General features: G+C 49.3%; 7 protein-coding genes across 7 annotated transcripts; 5 read left to right on the top strand and 2 right to left on the bottom strand.

Annotated features, from left to right (window-relative positions):
- Positions 1–411: 411 nt before the first annotated feature.
- On the top strand, positions 412–813 carry CTRU02_205052 (endoribonuclease l-psp; the record flags this gene model as incomplete). Its single annotated transcript, XM_036724359.1, has 1 exon — positions 412–813. One exon carries the CDS (start codon positions 412–414, stop codon positions 811–813), a length of 402 nt encoding a protein of 133 aa, XP_036583986.1.
- Positions 814–1,722: 909 nt separating this feature from the next.
- On the top strand, positions 1,723–3,359 carry CTRU02_205051 (putative aldehyde dehydrogenase; the record flags this gene model as incomplete). Its single annotated transcript, XM_036724360.1, has 3 exons — positions 1,723–1,850; positions 1,917–2,341; positions 2,380–3,359. The coding sequence occupies 3 exons, from the start codon at positions 1,723–1,725 to the stop codon at positions 3,357–3,359; spliced, it is 1,533 nt and encodes a 510-aa protein (XP_036583987.1).
- A 55-nt stretch (positions 3,360–3,414) lies between these two features.
- Positions 3,415–4,782, bottom strand: CTRU02_205050 (C6 finger domain-containing protein (putative fungal zinc cluster transcription factor); the record flags this gene model as incomplete). Its single annotated transcript, XM_036724361.1, has 1 exon — positions 3,415–4,782. One exon carries the CDS (start codon positions 4,780–4,782, stop codon positions 3,415–3,417), a length of 1,368 nt encoding a protein of 455 aa, XP_036583988.1.
- A 568-nt stretch (positions 4,783–5,350) lies between these two features.
- On the top strand, positions 5,351–6,606 carry CTRU02_205049 (mosc domain-containing protein; the record flags this gene model as incomplete). The annotated part of the gene is made up of 3 exons (XM_036724362.1): positions 5,351–5,422; positions 5,482–6,505; positions 6,560–6,606. 3 exons carry the CDS (start codon positions 5,351–5,353, stop codon positions 6,604–6,606), a joined length of 1,143 nt encoding a protein of 380 aa, XP_036583989.1.
- Positions 6,607–7,381: 775 nt separating this feature from the next.
- CTRU02_205048 (short chain oxidoreductase) lies at positions 7,382–8,230 on the top strand (the record flags this gene model as incomplete). The annotated part of the gene is made up of 1 exon (XM_036724363.1): positions 7,382–8,230. One exon carries the CDS (start codon positions 7,382–7,384, stop codon positions 8,228–8,230), a length of 849 nt encoding a protein of 282 aa, XP_036583990.1.
- A 491-nt stretch (positions 8,231–8,721) lies between these two features.
- Positions 8,722–11,461, top strand: CTRU02_205047 (Cel3c; the record flags this gene model as incomplete). The annotated part of the gene is made up of 5 exons (XM_036724364.2): positions 8,722–8,806; positions 8,871–9,477; positions 9,531–10,572; positions 10,627–11,018; positions 11,080–11,461. The coding sequence occupies 5 exons, from the start codon at positions 8,722–8,724 to the stop codon at positions 11,459–11,461; spliced, it is 2,508 nt and encodes an 835-aa protein (XP_036583991.2).
- A 126-nt stretch (positions 11,462–11,587) lies between these two features.
- Positions 11,588–14,056, bottom strand: CTRU02_205046 (nitrate assimilation regulatory protein; the record flags this gene model as incomplete). The annotated part of the gene is made up of 4 exons (XM_036724365.1): positions 11,588–12,674; positions 12,726–13,394; positions 13,469–13,899; positions 13,976–14,056. 4 exons carry the CDS (start codon positions 14,054–14,056, stop codon positions 11,588–11,590), a joined length of 2,268 nt encoding a protein of 755 aa, XP_036583992.1.
- Between the last annotated feature and the right edge of the window lie 55 nt (positions 14,057–14,111).

The following is a 14,111-nucleotide window of genomic DNA, read 5'->3' as shown; positions in this document are numbered from 1 at the left end:
GCGCTATTCCCACTCGAGTAAAGATATGGACCACTTCCCCTTCCTTGACCTCCTTGGCATTGATAACGTAAAGCCATCCTTAAGAATTCCATGTTAAGCTGCATTGTAGCACAACATATGGAACAGACAGAATTGGCTAATTCCGAAATGGATGCCAATATTTCGCTGGTCCGAAGATCAACTACCAGGGTTGCACGCGGATGCCCACCCCTTCCAACCCACTTGGAGTTGACCCCGCAGAGGACAACATGAAATGGCTGATGTCCGCTCTGCACCAGCTACGTAGATAAGTAGGGAGAGACCGGTATAGTCTCAGGCGGTATAACTTGTTCAAGCTCTGCAGATATTTACCATCAACTATCACCTACTTCATCATATCCTCTGTAAAACTCCCAGCCGCGATCCTGAACCATGGCATCCGCTCAATTCTTCAACTACCCTGGTACTGAATCCAACGCCGAGCAGTATCACTACTCTCAAGCTGTCAAGATTGGCAACACTGTTCGCACTTCCGGCCAAGGCGGTTGGGATGAACAGGGAAAAATCACGACCGACCTCGAGAAGCAGATCGCCACCGCTTTCGACAATGTTCTCAAGGCTCTGAAGGCAGTTGACTCCCGCCTGAGCTTCGACGATATCTACGCAATCCGTTCATACCACCTCGACATGGATTCCAGCTTCGATGTCATGACGGGGCTTTTCAAGAAACTTTTCCCCAACCACAAGCCAATTTGGACCTGCATTCAGATCGGGAAGCTTGGACTGGAGGGCATGCAAGTAGAGATTGAAGTTGAGGCTTCAATTCCTTCTTGAAAGCATATGATGGATGAGGTGCCAGAGACCGGCGAATTCTTTTTGGACGTAAACATAGCCTATGAGATAGATGGCACAGAAGACGAGGCGCAACCTCTTACAAACATAGCTAAGGTATCTCGAGGGGCGATATTGCGAGTTAATCAATGCTGAATGCCTGGAACAGAACCGTGTATGTAGCTGCAGAGACGCTTGTCTGTATCTGTGTCATTAGAAGTTGTTTCCAATCCAACAGGGCGGTCTACTCAATATGAGACTACCTTAGTCCTGGTTAGCCGATCACCATACAATTATCTTAACACTTGGCTGATCACGCTTGAACCTTCTATCGACCTCAGGTGTATTCCTAGCATCAGATTAGAAAATAATGTATCTGTTGGCTGATAGAGTTGTCGGGTTTGTCAACTACCAGACAAGATATGAGCCCCTGTATCTTGCCACAACAACAGGTGTCTCAGACACCCCGCCAAAGTGGTCCAATTTATTACCCGATTCGGATAGCTGTGGTCAGAGATCACCCCGCATGCTTTAGCTCCCACAGAGATCCCGGGCTTCCAGGACAATGCAGCACCGTAGGGTGGGTAGTGCGGGGGATGGGATCCTTTGACCCGATAGTGTTGGCCGTTCATTCGGTGTTGCCCAATCTTTTGCCCATTTTGGGAGAATCTATTACCATGTGATGTAGTACTGATGGGTCCGGCAATGACGGTTAAGTGGTATGTCAGACATTCACCGGCGTTTGTTTTGGACTGGTGTGCGCAAGCTCCAATCTTTTATCATGGGGATTTAACAGGCATAGCTCTCTCAACTGACAGTTCCAATGTTCCGCCATTTAAGCATCGTTCTTAACACCCACATGACATAGCTGTCTTCTGTTATTCAAGCTTAGATCTGGTCACTATTCCCAATATGTCAGCTCCAACGATTGATCTCACAGCGCCCAATGGGACGAAGATCGCTCTTCCTACCGGCCTTTACATCAACAACGAGTTCGTAAAGTCGACTTCTGGCTCCAAGATCACTGCCATCAACCCCAGGTATGTCAGTCTTGTCAATGGGAGGTATTTCTGCTACCAATAAGAGCGAACTAACGCTCATAACAGTGATGAGTCGGAAATTGCATCAGTAGAGGCAGCCTCTGCAGAGGACGTAGACAAGGCTGTCAAAGCCGCCCGCGCCGCCCTCACCGGTCCTGGCTGGGGCGACATCTCCAACACGGAAAGAGGACAGCTCATTTTCAAGCTGGCCGATCTTGTTGAAGCTAACCAGGAAACCATTGCCACTCTTGAGACATGGAACGGCGGAAAGCCCTACAGCGTAGCAGTTGGTGAGGATCTTGCCGAAACAATTGCCACCCTCCGCTATTACGCCGGATGGGCCGACAAGATTCACGGCGAGACCATCCCAACCACACCACAGAAGTTTGCATACACGATCAAACAGCCCATCGGAGTGTGTGGTCAGATTATCCCATGGAACTATCCTGTCATGATGGCTGCATGTAAGCTCTCGGAAGACCCCTCTACTTGTGAGACCGTAAGGACACATTAACAGCCCTGATTGTAGGGAAACTTGGTCCTGCATTGGCATGCGGAAACACGGTCGTCTTGAAACCTGCAGAACAGACCCCTCTTTCCATCTTGTACTTTGCGACGTTGATCAAAGAGGCCGGTTTCCCTCCCGGAGTAATCAACATTGTCAACGGATATGGAAGAGAGGCGGGCAATGCCCTCGTCTCCCATGAGGATGTCGATAAGATTGCCTTTACTGGCTCAACAGCGACAGGTCGGCAGATCATGAAGGGTGCCAGTGTCAACCTCAAAAACATTACCCTGGAGACCGGTGGCAAGTCCCCTCTGGTGGTGTTCAAGGATGCTGACCTGGACCAAGCCGCCAAATGGGGCCATGTTGGAATCATGAGCAACCAAGGTCAGATTTGCACGTCAACCTCCAGAATCCTGGTGCAGGAAGAGGTTTACCAGGAGTACGTGGACCGCTTTACAAAGATTTGCCTTGAAAATAAGGTCGGCAACCCCTTTGACGACGACACTTTCCAGGGACCTCAAATCACCAAGGCCCAATATGACAAGATCCTGGGATACATCCAGTCTGGAAAGGATGAAGGAGCCAAGCTCATCACCGGCGGAGCTCCGGTCAAGAATGTCGGCGACGGAAAGGGCTTCTTTATTGAACCTACCGTCTTTTCTGACGTAAAGAAAGACATGAAGATCTTCCAAGAGGAAGTCTTTGGTCCGTTTGTTGCAATTACTCCCTTCAAGACGGAAGAAGAGGCCATCAACTTGGCTAACAACACGTCGTATGGCCTTGGAGCTGCGCTGTTTACGCGTGATATCGAGAGGGGTCATCGCGTTGCGGCTCGTTTGGAGGCTGGCATGGTTTGGATCAACAGCTCCAACGATTCTGATATCCGCGTTCCATTTGGCGGTGTCAAGCAGAGCGGTATCGGCCGTGAGCTGGGAGAAGCAGGCCTCGCCGCGTATTCCCAAACTAAAGCTGTGCATCTCAACATGGGTATGATGTTGTAAGATATCTCTTTCAGGAGAAGGATGGGGTACTACATAGCCTATATCTCGATACCAATCAAAGTACAATCGCATCCGCTGCTAACTCGGAAAACATGCTGAACCATGTGACATCCTCCTGACCTTCTTTCCAGATACCAGTCAAGACGTCGCTGACAGAATTAAACGAGGCGAAGCGCATCTCGTCACGAATAACATGCACCAGCCCCAGCACTGCTTTTCGATGTCTTGGAGATTGAACATGTGCACCGGCCACAAGAAGCGGGAAGACGACACAGTTGAGCACCTTTGCCGGCTGCCTGATATCAAGGATACACTCCAAGCAGGGCAGAACGTGTTGCTGCACAAGTGAGTGTCCAACTGGTAAACCGCATATGGCTCGATACATGTATATAAGAGCCGTATGCTGAAAAGCGCGAATCAGTGTAAAGGCGTGATTCGCTTCGTCTTTCGATTCAAAGTCGCTGTCGCTCGCGCCTCCACTCGTATCCATAATCCTGGCGTACGTTGGCGAAAGAGCTGTCTCGAAACCGCGAACAGTAGCCATGGAGAGTTCGACCTCTCCACGACTAAGTGAGTCGAGATACCAAGCTAATCTCGACGTGTGGTGGAAAACCGAAGCGAGCGAAGACCGACCTAGAATATCTTTTCCCCACCATACGGATCGATTGTCTATTGTGTTCCAAATTTCTGGCGGAAAAGCCGGATGGCCCCCTTTTAGCATGACCGTTGTAAGATCTGTTGATGCAAATTCGGAGAGCAGCATGTGGATTGATTCATGACTGGTGTTGAGTACTGTGTTGATGCCGCCGAGGGTATCGACGATCGCCCGCACACCGCCATGATGACTCAACGTCGATGCTGACGACTGCGCACATTCAAGATAGCCGTCGTGGAAATACAAGAGAAGCACTGCCAGTAGCAATGTCATGAGCGACTCTTTATCGATCATGTCAATCTGTGCACCACACAATTCCCCACGGACAGCAGCAAGGCACTCCAACCGCTTCATCCGAAGAAGGTTCCGGCTGTTCCGGCCGTCTTGAAGGACTCTATGAGCATCCGCGATAACACATGTCGCCAACAACACGACGCGGTTCTCAAGAGCCTGCAATACTGGTGCGGCGCAAGGCTCTTGAGCCGTCGTGAGCATCGGCCACAGACGGTGACGGAAGTAGTCCAGGGCGCGCTTCTCATCAGCCGCAAGTGATAATGCCAATTGCTCATCCCTTGTAGCGATTTGGTAGATGGCTGGGGCTTTGATAGTAGGCCGAGTGCTCCATTTAAGGCGACGAGTGCTGAAATCGCAGTCCGCGCCAATCTTGGTACAACGTACGCAACGCGGCTTCGTCAGGTCGCACTTGATGCGGCGTTTCTTGCAAGGCCAGCAAGAGCCTTCGACAACTCTGATGCGGTTTGTGACCATTGTGGCCTAGTCTGAGAGAAATGAAAACAAAATGTTTTGAACGCAACCTCTTTACAAGCGGCAGAAAGGAGGGTAGTTTGTCGTTGGAGATAGTTGGTTGTCACCGCCTACTCCGCAAACCCCTCCCCGGATGATAAGCGATTGAAGTCTCGGCATCTGGAGGGAAACATGCGGGGAAAAGAGTGAAACCGTGCGCTTGGTTCGAGTCGGGGGTGTCTCGACAAGACCTCACAGTCTGCAGAAATGGTCCATCTAGTTTCCGTAAAGGGTTTAGTTGATCTTTTCCATGCATGGCCCCGCATGCCCTGTGCTGTCATCTCGAGGCTTGTTCAGGGTTCATCTCTGAGTGAAAAGGTCATATTCTACGAAGCTACCTGAATAAATGTGCCCTAGCCCCTGATAATAACTCTTCAAGTTTCCTTTGTCAAATATTAACAGTGATTATCAAGTTACAATTTTTTGTCAGAACCAAAATATGGATGCGTTTGCCAACATCACCAATGCTTCGACACCAACTTTGTTAACGATGTCGGGTAACGGCACTCTTGTAGTGGTCGTCTTGTTGATCATGACTCTCATCATGAGCAGCCGGTGGATGAGACTAAATCAACCATCTCAGACTTCATTGGAGATTACACAGGTAAAATATTCTCGCGTTAAAGTATCGGACGTTGATAGACTAATTTAACTTTGACACAGCTTTACTGCTACCCAGTGAAGGGCCTTCGGGGATGTGCCATCCAAAAAGCACGTCTAGGGAAATACGGATTCGTCGGAGATCGAACATTCTCCTTACAAAGAGTTCGTCGTGACGGCGAAGATGGAAAAAAGAAGACTTACGAGACAATGCTCGCAGGGTATTATCTGCAGCTGGCGCTGTTCCAAGCGACAGTCAACATTGACGAAACAGCCGAGAATTCTAACAATGGCGAGATTGTAGTGAGTTGGCATGGCCGTGATACAGAAGTTGGTACAGCTGCGAGAGAGAATGGCGTCAAAACTGAGGATCAGATACGATTTCCTCTTCTTCCTTCAACTGAGGGGTGCGACAAGTACGACGTCAGTCTTCACAACAGCCAGACTGAAGCATACGACATGGGCGACGAGTTGTCTTCTTGGTTTTCAGACCGGCTTGGATTCGAAACTAGGCTTGTCTACATTGGTAGCGGGTCACGAGCGGTTCTCGGCTCAATGGCACCGCACAGCAAAGGAGAACTCAGAAGGAGTGGTATCCTGAGACATCTTCAATCCTTGATCCCTTTTATCGCCTTGCCTGAAGAGCGACTCGTGTTCAACGATATCGCACACTATCTTGTCGTCACCGAAGAGTCAAATGCTCAAGTATCGTCTCGTCTGGAGGGTGATTATGGCATGGACATCAGCAAATTTCGACCCAACATCGTCGTTAGAGGGTCATCAGAGCCATTCGCCGAAGACTTCTGGGGCGAGTTATCTTTTAATGGAGGGATCCAGATGCCTCTTACCGCCAATTGCTACAGGTGTCAGAGCATCACTGTCGACTTCAGTACTGGGAAGACAGCCATCGACGACCGTGGAAAAGTGTGGAAAAAGTTAAACAAAGATCGACGTGTCGACAAGGGCGCCAAGTACAGTCCTGTATTTGGGCGATATGGATTTTGCTTTGGTCCAGCAATAGGCAAGTCACTCAGCGTAGGTCAAAAAGCCACGGTCACTCGTCTCAATAGCTCGAGGACCACATTTGGTGAGTACGCATCGCTCTCGTGCACTATATACTAAACTGACGGATAGTGGCTAGATTGGCCTCATCTGACGAGCTTTGGTCTTAATCAGACGAAGAAATAGCCTACGATGTTTGCATAGAGGGGGATATTAGCAACTGGAAGACACAACCACCATTGTCACTTTAACTATTTCGATCCTCGTAAAAGATATGCCTGTTCTTGGATATTCCCGTTACCCGAGTCAAATGACGTAAATTTTGGGCTTTGATAACATTCACTAATTCCTTTTTGACATTTGCGTGATAGGTTCATCAGATTATTAGTAGCTTTCGAAGTAATTACTGAAGCTAATGAACCATTCACAGATGTGAATGGAGAAGGTGACCAAAGTGCTTCTAAGCTAAGGGTTAGGGTAGAATGACGTTGTTTTGAGCAAGGCTTCATTTTCCATTGTAGTTTGTTGATCATCACGACTTTACAATTGCCACGCCTACTATTTGGTGTCAGTTTGTCTGAACTCCAAGCACGCAATGTACTTTACAAGAATTCGAGAACACGTGAAATGAGGCAATGTCAAAGTGTAGAGCTGCAGGTTGGGAAATCAGAGTTCTCAACATTCCTACTGGTGCTGCTTGCTCTGTGGCTAGTTTCAAAATGACTGGCGGAACATCTGTGTCACGGACCTCACGTTGGAACTCAAATATGTTTGGTGATAAGTAACTGGTGGGAACGAGCGCGCAATCTTATACCATCTGATCCAGTCAGTTATTTGTAATCAGTGGTCTGAGGGCGAGGGCAGGTATTTATCTTAGGTCGTTGTCAGCTTTCCCAATCAAGGCCAGTCTGCGAGTTTCCTCTATTTCTGTTGATTGTTTCATTTTATACAAGCTTCTCACATGGATCTAAGTCTCATCATGTCGGAATCGACATCCTCATCACAGCCATGGTCCTTAACTGGCAAGACGGCGATAGTTACCGGAGGATCACGGGGCATTGGACGAGGGATTGCAATTCATTTTGCGAAGAAAGGTCTAGCCAATCTTGCCATTACATACGTCGCAAACAAGGCAGCAGCAGAGGAAACCATTAAAACTTGCCAAGAACTCGGTGTTCGACGAGCCATCATGATTCAAGCAAACATGGCCGATCACAACGTTGCGCAGAGAGTCATCAACGAAACCATTGACGGCTTGGAGACGAAAACCATCGACATTTTGGTCAACAATGCCATACTGGGTGACGTGAAATACATGTCCCCAGTTGGCGAGACCGGTCCGGAAGACTTTGCGGTAATGATGCACGCCAATGTGTTCTCACCCGTCAGTCTGACTGTCGCCTTCATGGCCCATGCACCAACGTATGGCGGACGTGTAATCAACATTTCCAGTATTGCTGGGAAGCTAGGAAATCGGGATCCCATCATGACTTATGGTGCCACCAAAGCCGCCCTCGAGAGTTACACGAGATCTTTTGCATACCAATTTTCCGCAGAGAGAGGTATGACTTTCAACAGCGTGAGTGTTGGCCCGACAGCTACGGATGCTCTTGAGGCAGCCAAGAGCGCCTTCGACGCCGGCTTTTTCCAGAAGCAGATCGAGGAAATCACAGCTGCACCAAGAATCGGAGAGCCGGAAGACATTGCTTACATTGTCGGGTTCCTTGCGAGCGAAGAGGGTAGATGGGTTAATGGCGCTGCGGTCAGTGCGAATGGAGGTCACCGGAGCACCCTAGCAGCTTTTGGTTAGGTCAGGGTACATTGTATTACATATCAATAAACTGACGTTCTCGGCTGGGGATTAGTACCTTATCCAGAATTGATCATTGCCCCAGCTCCAACTCTCAAATCCCCTGTTTCTAGCCAGCCTCGATTATGCAGTATTACCTGGATTACTCGCATGCTTAACCTCTCCTGTGCTTCAGAACAGGCCGAAAAGTCGCATCCTCCTGTACTAGTATAATTACAGGCCTCGAAGTTGCGTCCATCCCATCCCTCCCTCCACAGTGCTATTTTAGTTGGCTCCACTGAATGAAATCAATTATGGCGACATCCGTGAACCTTTCACAGCCGACATCCGAGGCGGAGCACCCGGAGTACCAGGTTGTGCTCATCAGCCCCTAATTCTGTCCGGATTCTCCGCCTATTCTGAAGCTGATATATGCTCTTTTGAGAAAACTTCGGCCATATTTCACATGCGGTTCTAGTCTTTGCTCTCAGATGATAATGACTTATTCAACCATGCAGCCACCTCCGCGGAAGTTGGTCAACGTCGACCACGTTGTGGAAAATGCCACACTTGCAGAGAAGGTCTCGCTTCTCGCCGGTATGTGTAGTTCACCCAAACATGAGTCTCTTGATCTATATCTGATTTTAACTAAATCTCCAAGGTTCTGATTTCTGGCATTCCACGCCGCTCCCCCAATATGATGTCCCCGCCATCAAATGCACCGATGGGCCCAATGGCGTCCGAGGATCTAGGTTCTTCAATCCAGTGCCAGCCTTATGTGTCCCATGTGGAAGCGGCTTGGGAGCAACATGGAACCCTGATTTGATTGAACTTGCTGGTCAACTCCTATCCAAGGAGTGTGACGCCAAAGGCGCCCACGTCTGGCTGGGCCCGACGGTGAACATCATTCGGTCGCCTTTGAATGGCCGCGGGTTTGAGTCTTTTTCAGAAGATCCTCATCTGAGTGGTATGCTTGCAGCCGCCATGATAAGAGGTGTTCAGTCGCGAGGGACGCTGGCCGCTCTCAAGCACTTCGTTGCAAATGACCAGGAGACAGAGAAGATGTCAGTAGATGTGTGCATGTCCGATAGGGCATTGCGTGAGATCTACCTGATGCCATTTCAGATTGCTCTGCGAGATAGCAATCCAAGAGTATTCATGTCCTCTTACAACAAGGTTCAAGGGTTGCATGTCTCTGAAAACCCAAAGATTCTACAAGACATATTAAGGAAAGAATGGGGCTTTGACGGTCTAATTATGAGTGACTGGTAAGACTCGCATCTGGTTCATTAGCGTAGCTCGATCCTCGCTAACAAACCAGGTATGGCACTTATTCCTGCGAAGCAGCTCTAAACGCGGGTGTCGACATAGAGATGCCTGGACCAAGTCGTTACCGTGAGAAAGAAGCCTTGGCTGCTGTGTTCTCTGGCAAGGTGCACCAACACACAATCGACGAACGCGTAAAAAAAGTTCTCGAGTTCGTCAACAATGCATCCGCGGCACGCGTTGGAAGTGAAGAGACTACACGAGACGTTCCCGAGGACCGGATTCTTAACCGCCGATTGGCAGGAGAGAGCGTGGTGTTACTGAAGAATATAACCGGCTTACTGCCCCTGCGTATAGAGGATTGCGATGAAGTCGCCGTCATCGGACCCAATGCCGACCTCCCTGCTGCCTGTGGTGGAGGGAGTGCCAGCCTCCGGCCTTACTATACCAGCTCCGTCTTGAAAGGCATTCGAGATTCTTTACCGCCCGGCACAAAGATTCACCATGAGCCAGGAGTATATGGACACATTCTGCTACCTGCGTTTTCAGAAGAAACTGTCTGCAACGATTCAGGGGAGCCGGGCGTCACCATTGAACTGTTTAATGAACCGCACATTGTCAAGGACCGAAAGGCGTTTGATCAAGTTTCGATTCCTGACACAACATACCAGCTCATGGACTACAGGCATCCTGAAAAGGGAGAAACCTTTTTCATGTCTATGCGTGCCTACTTCGTTCCCGAGCACACTGGAGCATACGAATTCGGACTAGCTACATACGGAATTGCCGACTTATTCATCAACGATGAGTTGGTGATTGATAACTCGACAGTGCAGACTCCGGGAGGCATGTTCTTCGGCAAGGGCTCTGCTGAGAAGCGAGCCAGTTATGAGATGGAGGCTGGGCGTCGGTATTGCCTCCGAGTAGAGGCCGGCAGTGCGTCAACTTCCAAGGTGGCCGGCGGCTCACAATTGGCTATACCTGGTGGTGCCTGTAGGTTGGGTGGATGTCGCAAGATCGACCCTGTCGAAGGTATTCAAAGGGCTGCCGCTCTGGCCAAGCGATGCAAATACACCTTTGTGGTTGCTGGTCTCAACGTAAGTATTGTCGTTCGTTCTGGTGTACTAACGACATTACTAACAGCTAAATAGGCCGACTTGGAGAAAGAAGGTAGAGATAGGGAAACAATGAGCATGCCACCTCATGTTGATGAACTCATTTCGGCAGTTTTGGCTGCGCAGCCCAACGCCATCATCATCACTCAGGCAGGAAACCCTATCAGCATGCCCTGGAGGCACAATGCGAACTCAATTATACACTGCTGGTACGGTGGTAACGAGGCTGGAAACGCAGTTGCAGACGTGGTCTTCGGCCGCATTAACCCCAGCGGAAAGCTCCCAATGACTTTTCCAGCCCGTTTGGAGGACAACCCTGCTTTCCTAGGATTTGGCAGTGATAATGGCAAGGTTCATTACTCAGAAGACATTTTCGTTGGGTACAAATGGTACGAGGCGCGCAAGATGAAGGTCGCGTTTCCATTTGGGTAAGTCTTAATACTTTAAGAAGAACAATATCCGAGTCCTAGCTAACACAGCCTTTTGTAGTCATGGACTCAGCTACACCACCTTCCAAATATCTGATCTGCAAGTCAGTCCAACACGAGTGCAGGTTAGTATCAGTAACACTGGCAAACGAGCTGGTGCTGAGGTCATTCGACTGTACATTGGTTATGCTACTACGGCACCCAAGTCCCGTTTTTCCAGGCCACCACGGGCATTGATGGGATTTAAAAAGGTGCACTTAGAGTCAGGGGAGAATGTAACTGTTGTTATTCCTATCGACAGATGTAGCACAGCGGTTTGGGACGAGAAGAGGAATAGTTGGTGCTGCGAGAAGGGCTCGTATAGTGCATCTATTGTCTCTGGTGAGCATGTTTTGGAAGGGAAGTTTGAATTGGACAAGAGCATTTTCTGGAATGGACTTTAGATCAGAATATGCTGCACGGAAAAGGCAAAGTGCAGGGAAAGGTCGTCGGCAATTGGCCTTCTTAGACATTCGAGCTTCAACGCTAGAGTTAGGGGTCTAGATACACATGATGCTCGTTTTATTTTGTTAAAAGGATGCAGGATCTGCTAAGTTCCAGTCGTTTTGCAGCGGCATGAATGAGTCCAGGAACAAATCTGGTTGACAGTCGCCATAGCTGGGTTCGAACCCAAGTGTCATTGACACATCGTAGGTTGCTGTGGTAGTCCCCAGCCCAGCTTGTGGGAACCCGAACTCGGTTCCAGTCATATCCTGCGAAATTGTGATGTACGGCTGGTTGTCATCAGTTTTCACTGGCTGAGGCAGTATAAATGACTTTGTTGTCGTGGTAACGGCTTCATCCTCCCTGACATCCACTTCACCTGATTGATATCGCTGAATATCATCCTCTCCATCTTGCTGAAACCTGAGCTTTCTAATCTCGTCCGTCACACTGTACTTGGAGTATATCTCTGCAGTAGAAATGGCCCCATTTTGCTGGATTGCTGACCGCGCGGATACCGAGTCGGCAGTGTCTGTCCCAGACTGTTCGGTCTCCCAATTTGACCTTATTGGAGACGTATCACCCGAGTCCCTCTCTGCATCATGGATCAGGTCAGAGATACCGCTACGTAGAAGTTTTGTTGTGGGATACATCTCTGCAGGTATCTCTAGAATATCCGAACAAGCCTTCAGTTTGGAGATCAACATCGCTCTCGGAAGTCGCGAGAACTGAGGAGACCCTAGACGTGATATCACACGCGCGGAGTGAAATGCACACATTGCCAGAGCTGGATCGGTGATGAAGATGTCCTTCCCCATATCTGTTACCGCATCCATGATATCTGCAACAGCTAGGGCATGTTCCAGGCATCGATCTCTGCAGTATGTGACGTAATCAGGTGATAGGGTTTGCAGCTCTCCAACGGGCAGCCCTTCGCGAAACCCCGGTATAGTGAATCGGTACATGTCACAGTGGCACTGATGCCACCATGCATGGAACATCACGAAAGGGGTTCTTTGAGGTGTGTATGCACGGAGGAAGAGGTTCTTCTTATCGAAATTGTACTGCTGGGGTACAGATCGGCGCAGTTTCTCAAGTTCGTCGGCGAGCCCTGTCAACTGTACTATACATTCGGGTAAAGGCTTTCGGTGGTGTGTTATAGTGTGGGATAATCTTCAGGCGGTGTTAGCAGCATGACTAGAACCACAATTAGAACCCGGGTACCTTTGGATACGGTCTCTTATGTCGAGAACTCGGATGTTGTACGCCATGAGGCCCAATTCTGAGGACCCACGAGCCCCTGTTGATGCCAGGGGCTCTGTTATTACGGGTATGTCCAGAGTAAACGACCGTTCGTTGCAAGGCAATTGAAGGTGAATGGTGTCTTTTGAACACCCAGTAAACTCAGCTCGCCCGCTCGAATACATAGTGTCTAACGTGAAAATAGCCCACATAAGACGTCTGCGACGCTCTTGCGTGATAAAGCTATGGCGACCATCTTCATAATTGAGTCTCATCATGTATGCCAGCCTTGCAGCTAAGCATGCAGAGACTAGCATCTTGCTGAAGCGCCGGGCAATGATGTGATCCATTGTCGTGAGCATAAGTGCCTCGATATCCGACATTGAAGGCTCGCTAAGTCTCATCAACAGTTCCGTCTCCGCTTCGTGAATCCATCTTGTGCTTTGCTGCAGACGCGTGCTATCGCTTGAAGCAAGATACCGTCCAGTCAAGCCACAAATGGACTTCAATAGCCGCGGGTTGTAGGTGCCCTGTGCCCAACTTTGGCAGAAAGTTGCTTTGTGAACAAAGCCATAGCACGGTATTGGATATACATAGTCAAAAAAAGCATCGATGTGTTGCTTGATGATAGTCTTATTTATAACCAAATCACTATTCCAAATGAATGTGTCAGCGCTACAGTTTGCCAATTACCCCAACAAAAGAACAAAGGGTGTCGAGCTTACAAGCCGAGAGATGAGGCTGGAGATAAGGCTATTGATACTTCTCGACTTGATGATAAGCCTCTATGCATTATACCGCTAGCTGAGTCATTAGGTACTGTTGCCGCAGGTTGCCCTTGTGAGGTTGAGGTTTCGACAGTTGATGAAAGTGACTTGTGGTTGGTGGCTGAGTCAGGGTACTGGCATGCTGCCCCTCTGGATAAGCATCGACGACACATCGGTTGTGTGCCGCAGCACTTTGTTTTCTTATCTCGGCATTGCACGCACGCCCTGCGGACTCGACGCTTTTCCAGTCTCAGGTGACTTGGGTCACTTCGTGGAATTGAACCGTCACTATTATCAACTAGTTGATCCGTGTCGGGTACCGAGAACGAGCAGTGGAACTTCAGCCGACGGCAGTTTTCACAACCGCCCGCCGTGCCGTCGCACCGGACCTAACTCGGCTGACAGTTAGCCGTACAAGACCGTCACTGAACCAGGGTGGCCCCGATGTGCTCCGCATAGACATACCTTACGGTTTCGGCATTGGAAACATATCTGTAAGCCTTTACGGGGCCTTCCAGATGCTCGATATGGAGTAGACGTCTCCATGTTTTTACCCGCAGTTACTGTTGAGCATGTGTTTGTGAAAGATGCATGAGATCGG

This window comes from Colletotrichum truncatum (genome assembly GCF_014235925.2).
Source record: "Colletotrichum truncatum strain CMES1059 chromosome Unknown Contig_0003, whole genome shotgun sequence".
Classification (NCBI taxonomy): Eukaryota; Fungi; Ascomycota; class Sordariomycetes; order Glomerellales; family Glomerellaceae; genus Colletotrichum; species Colletotrichum truncatum.
The sequence above is the reverse complement of the archived record's forward strand: the minus strand, read 5'-3'. Positions and strand labels throughout refer to the sequence as shown.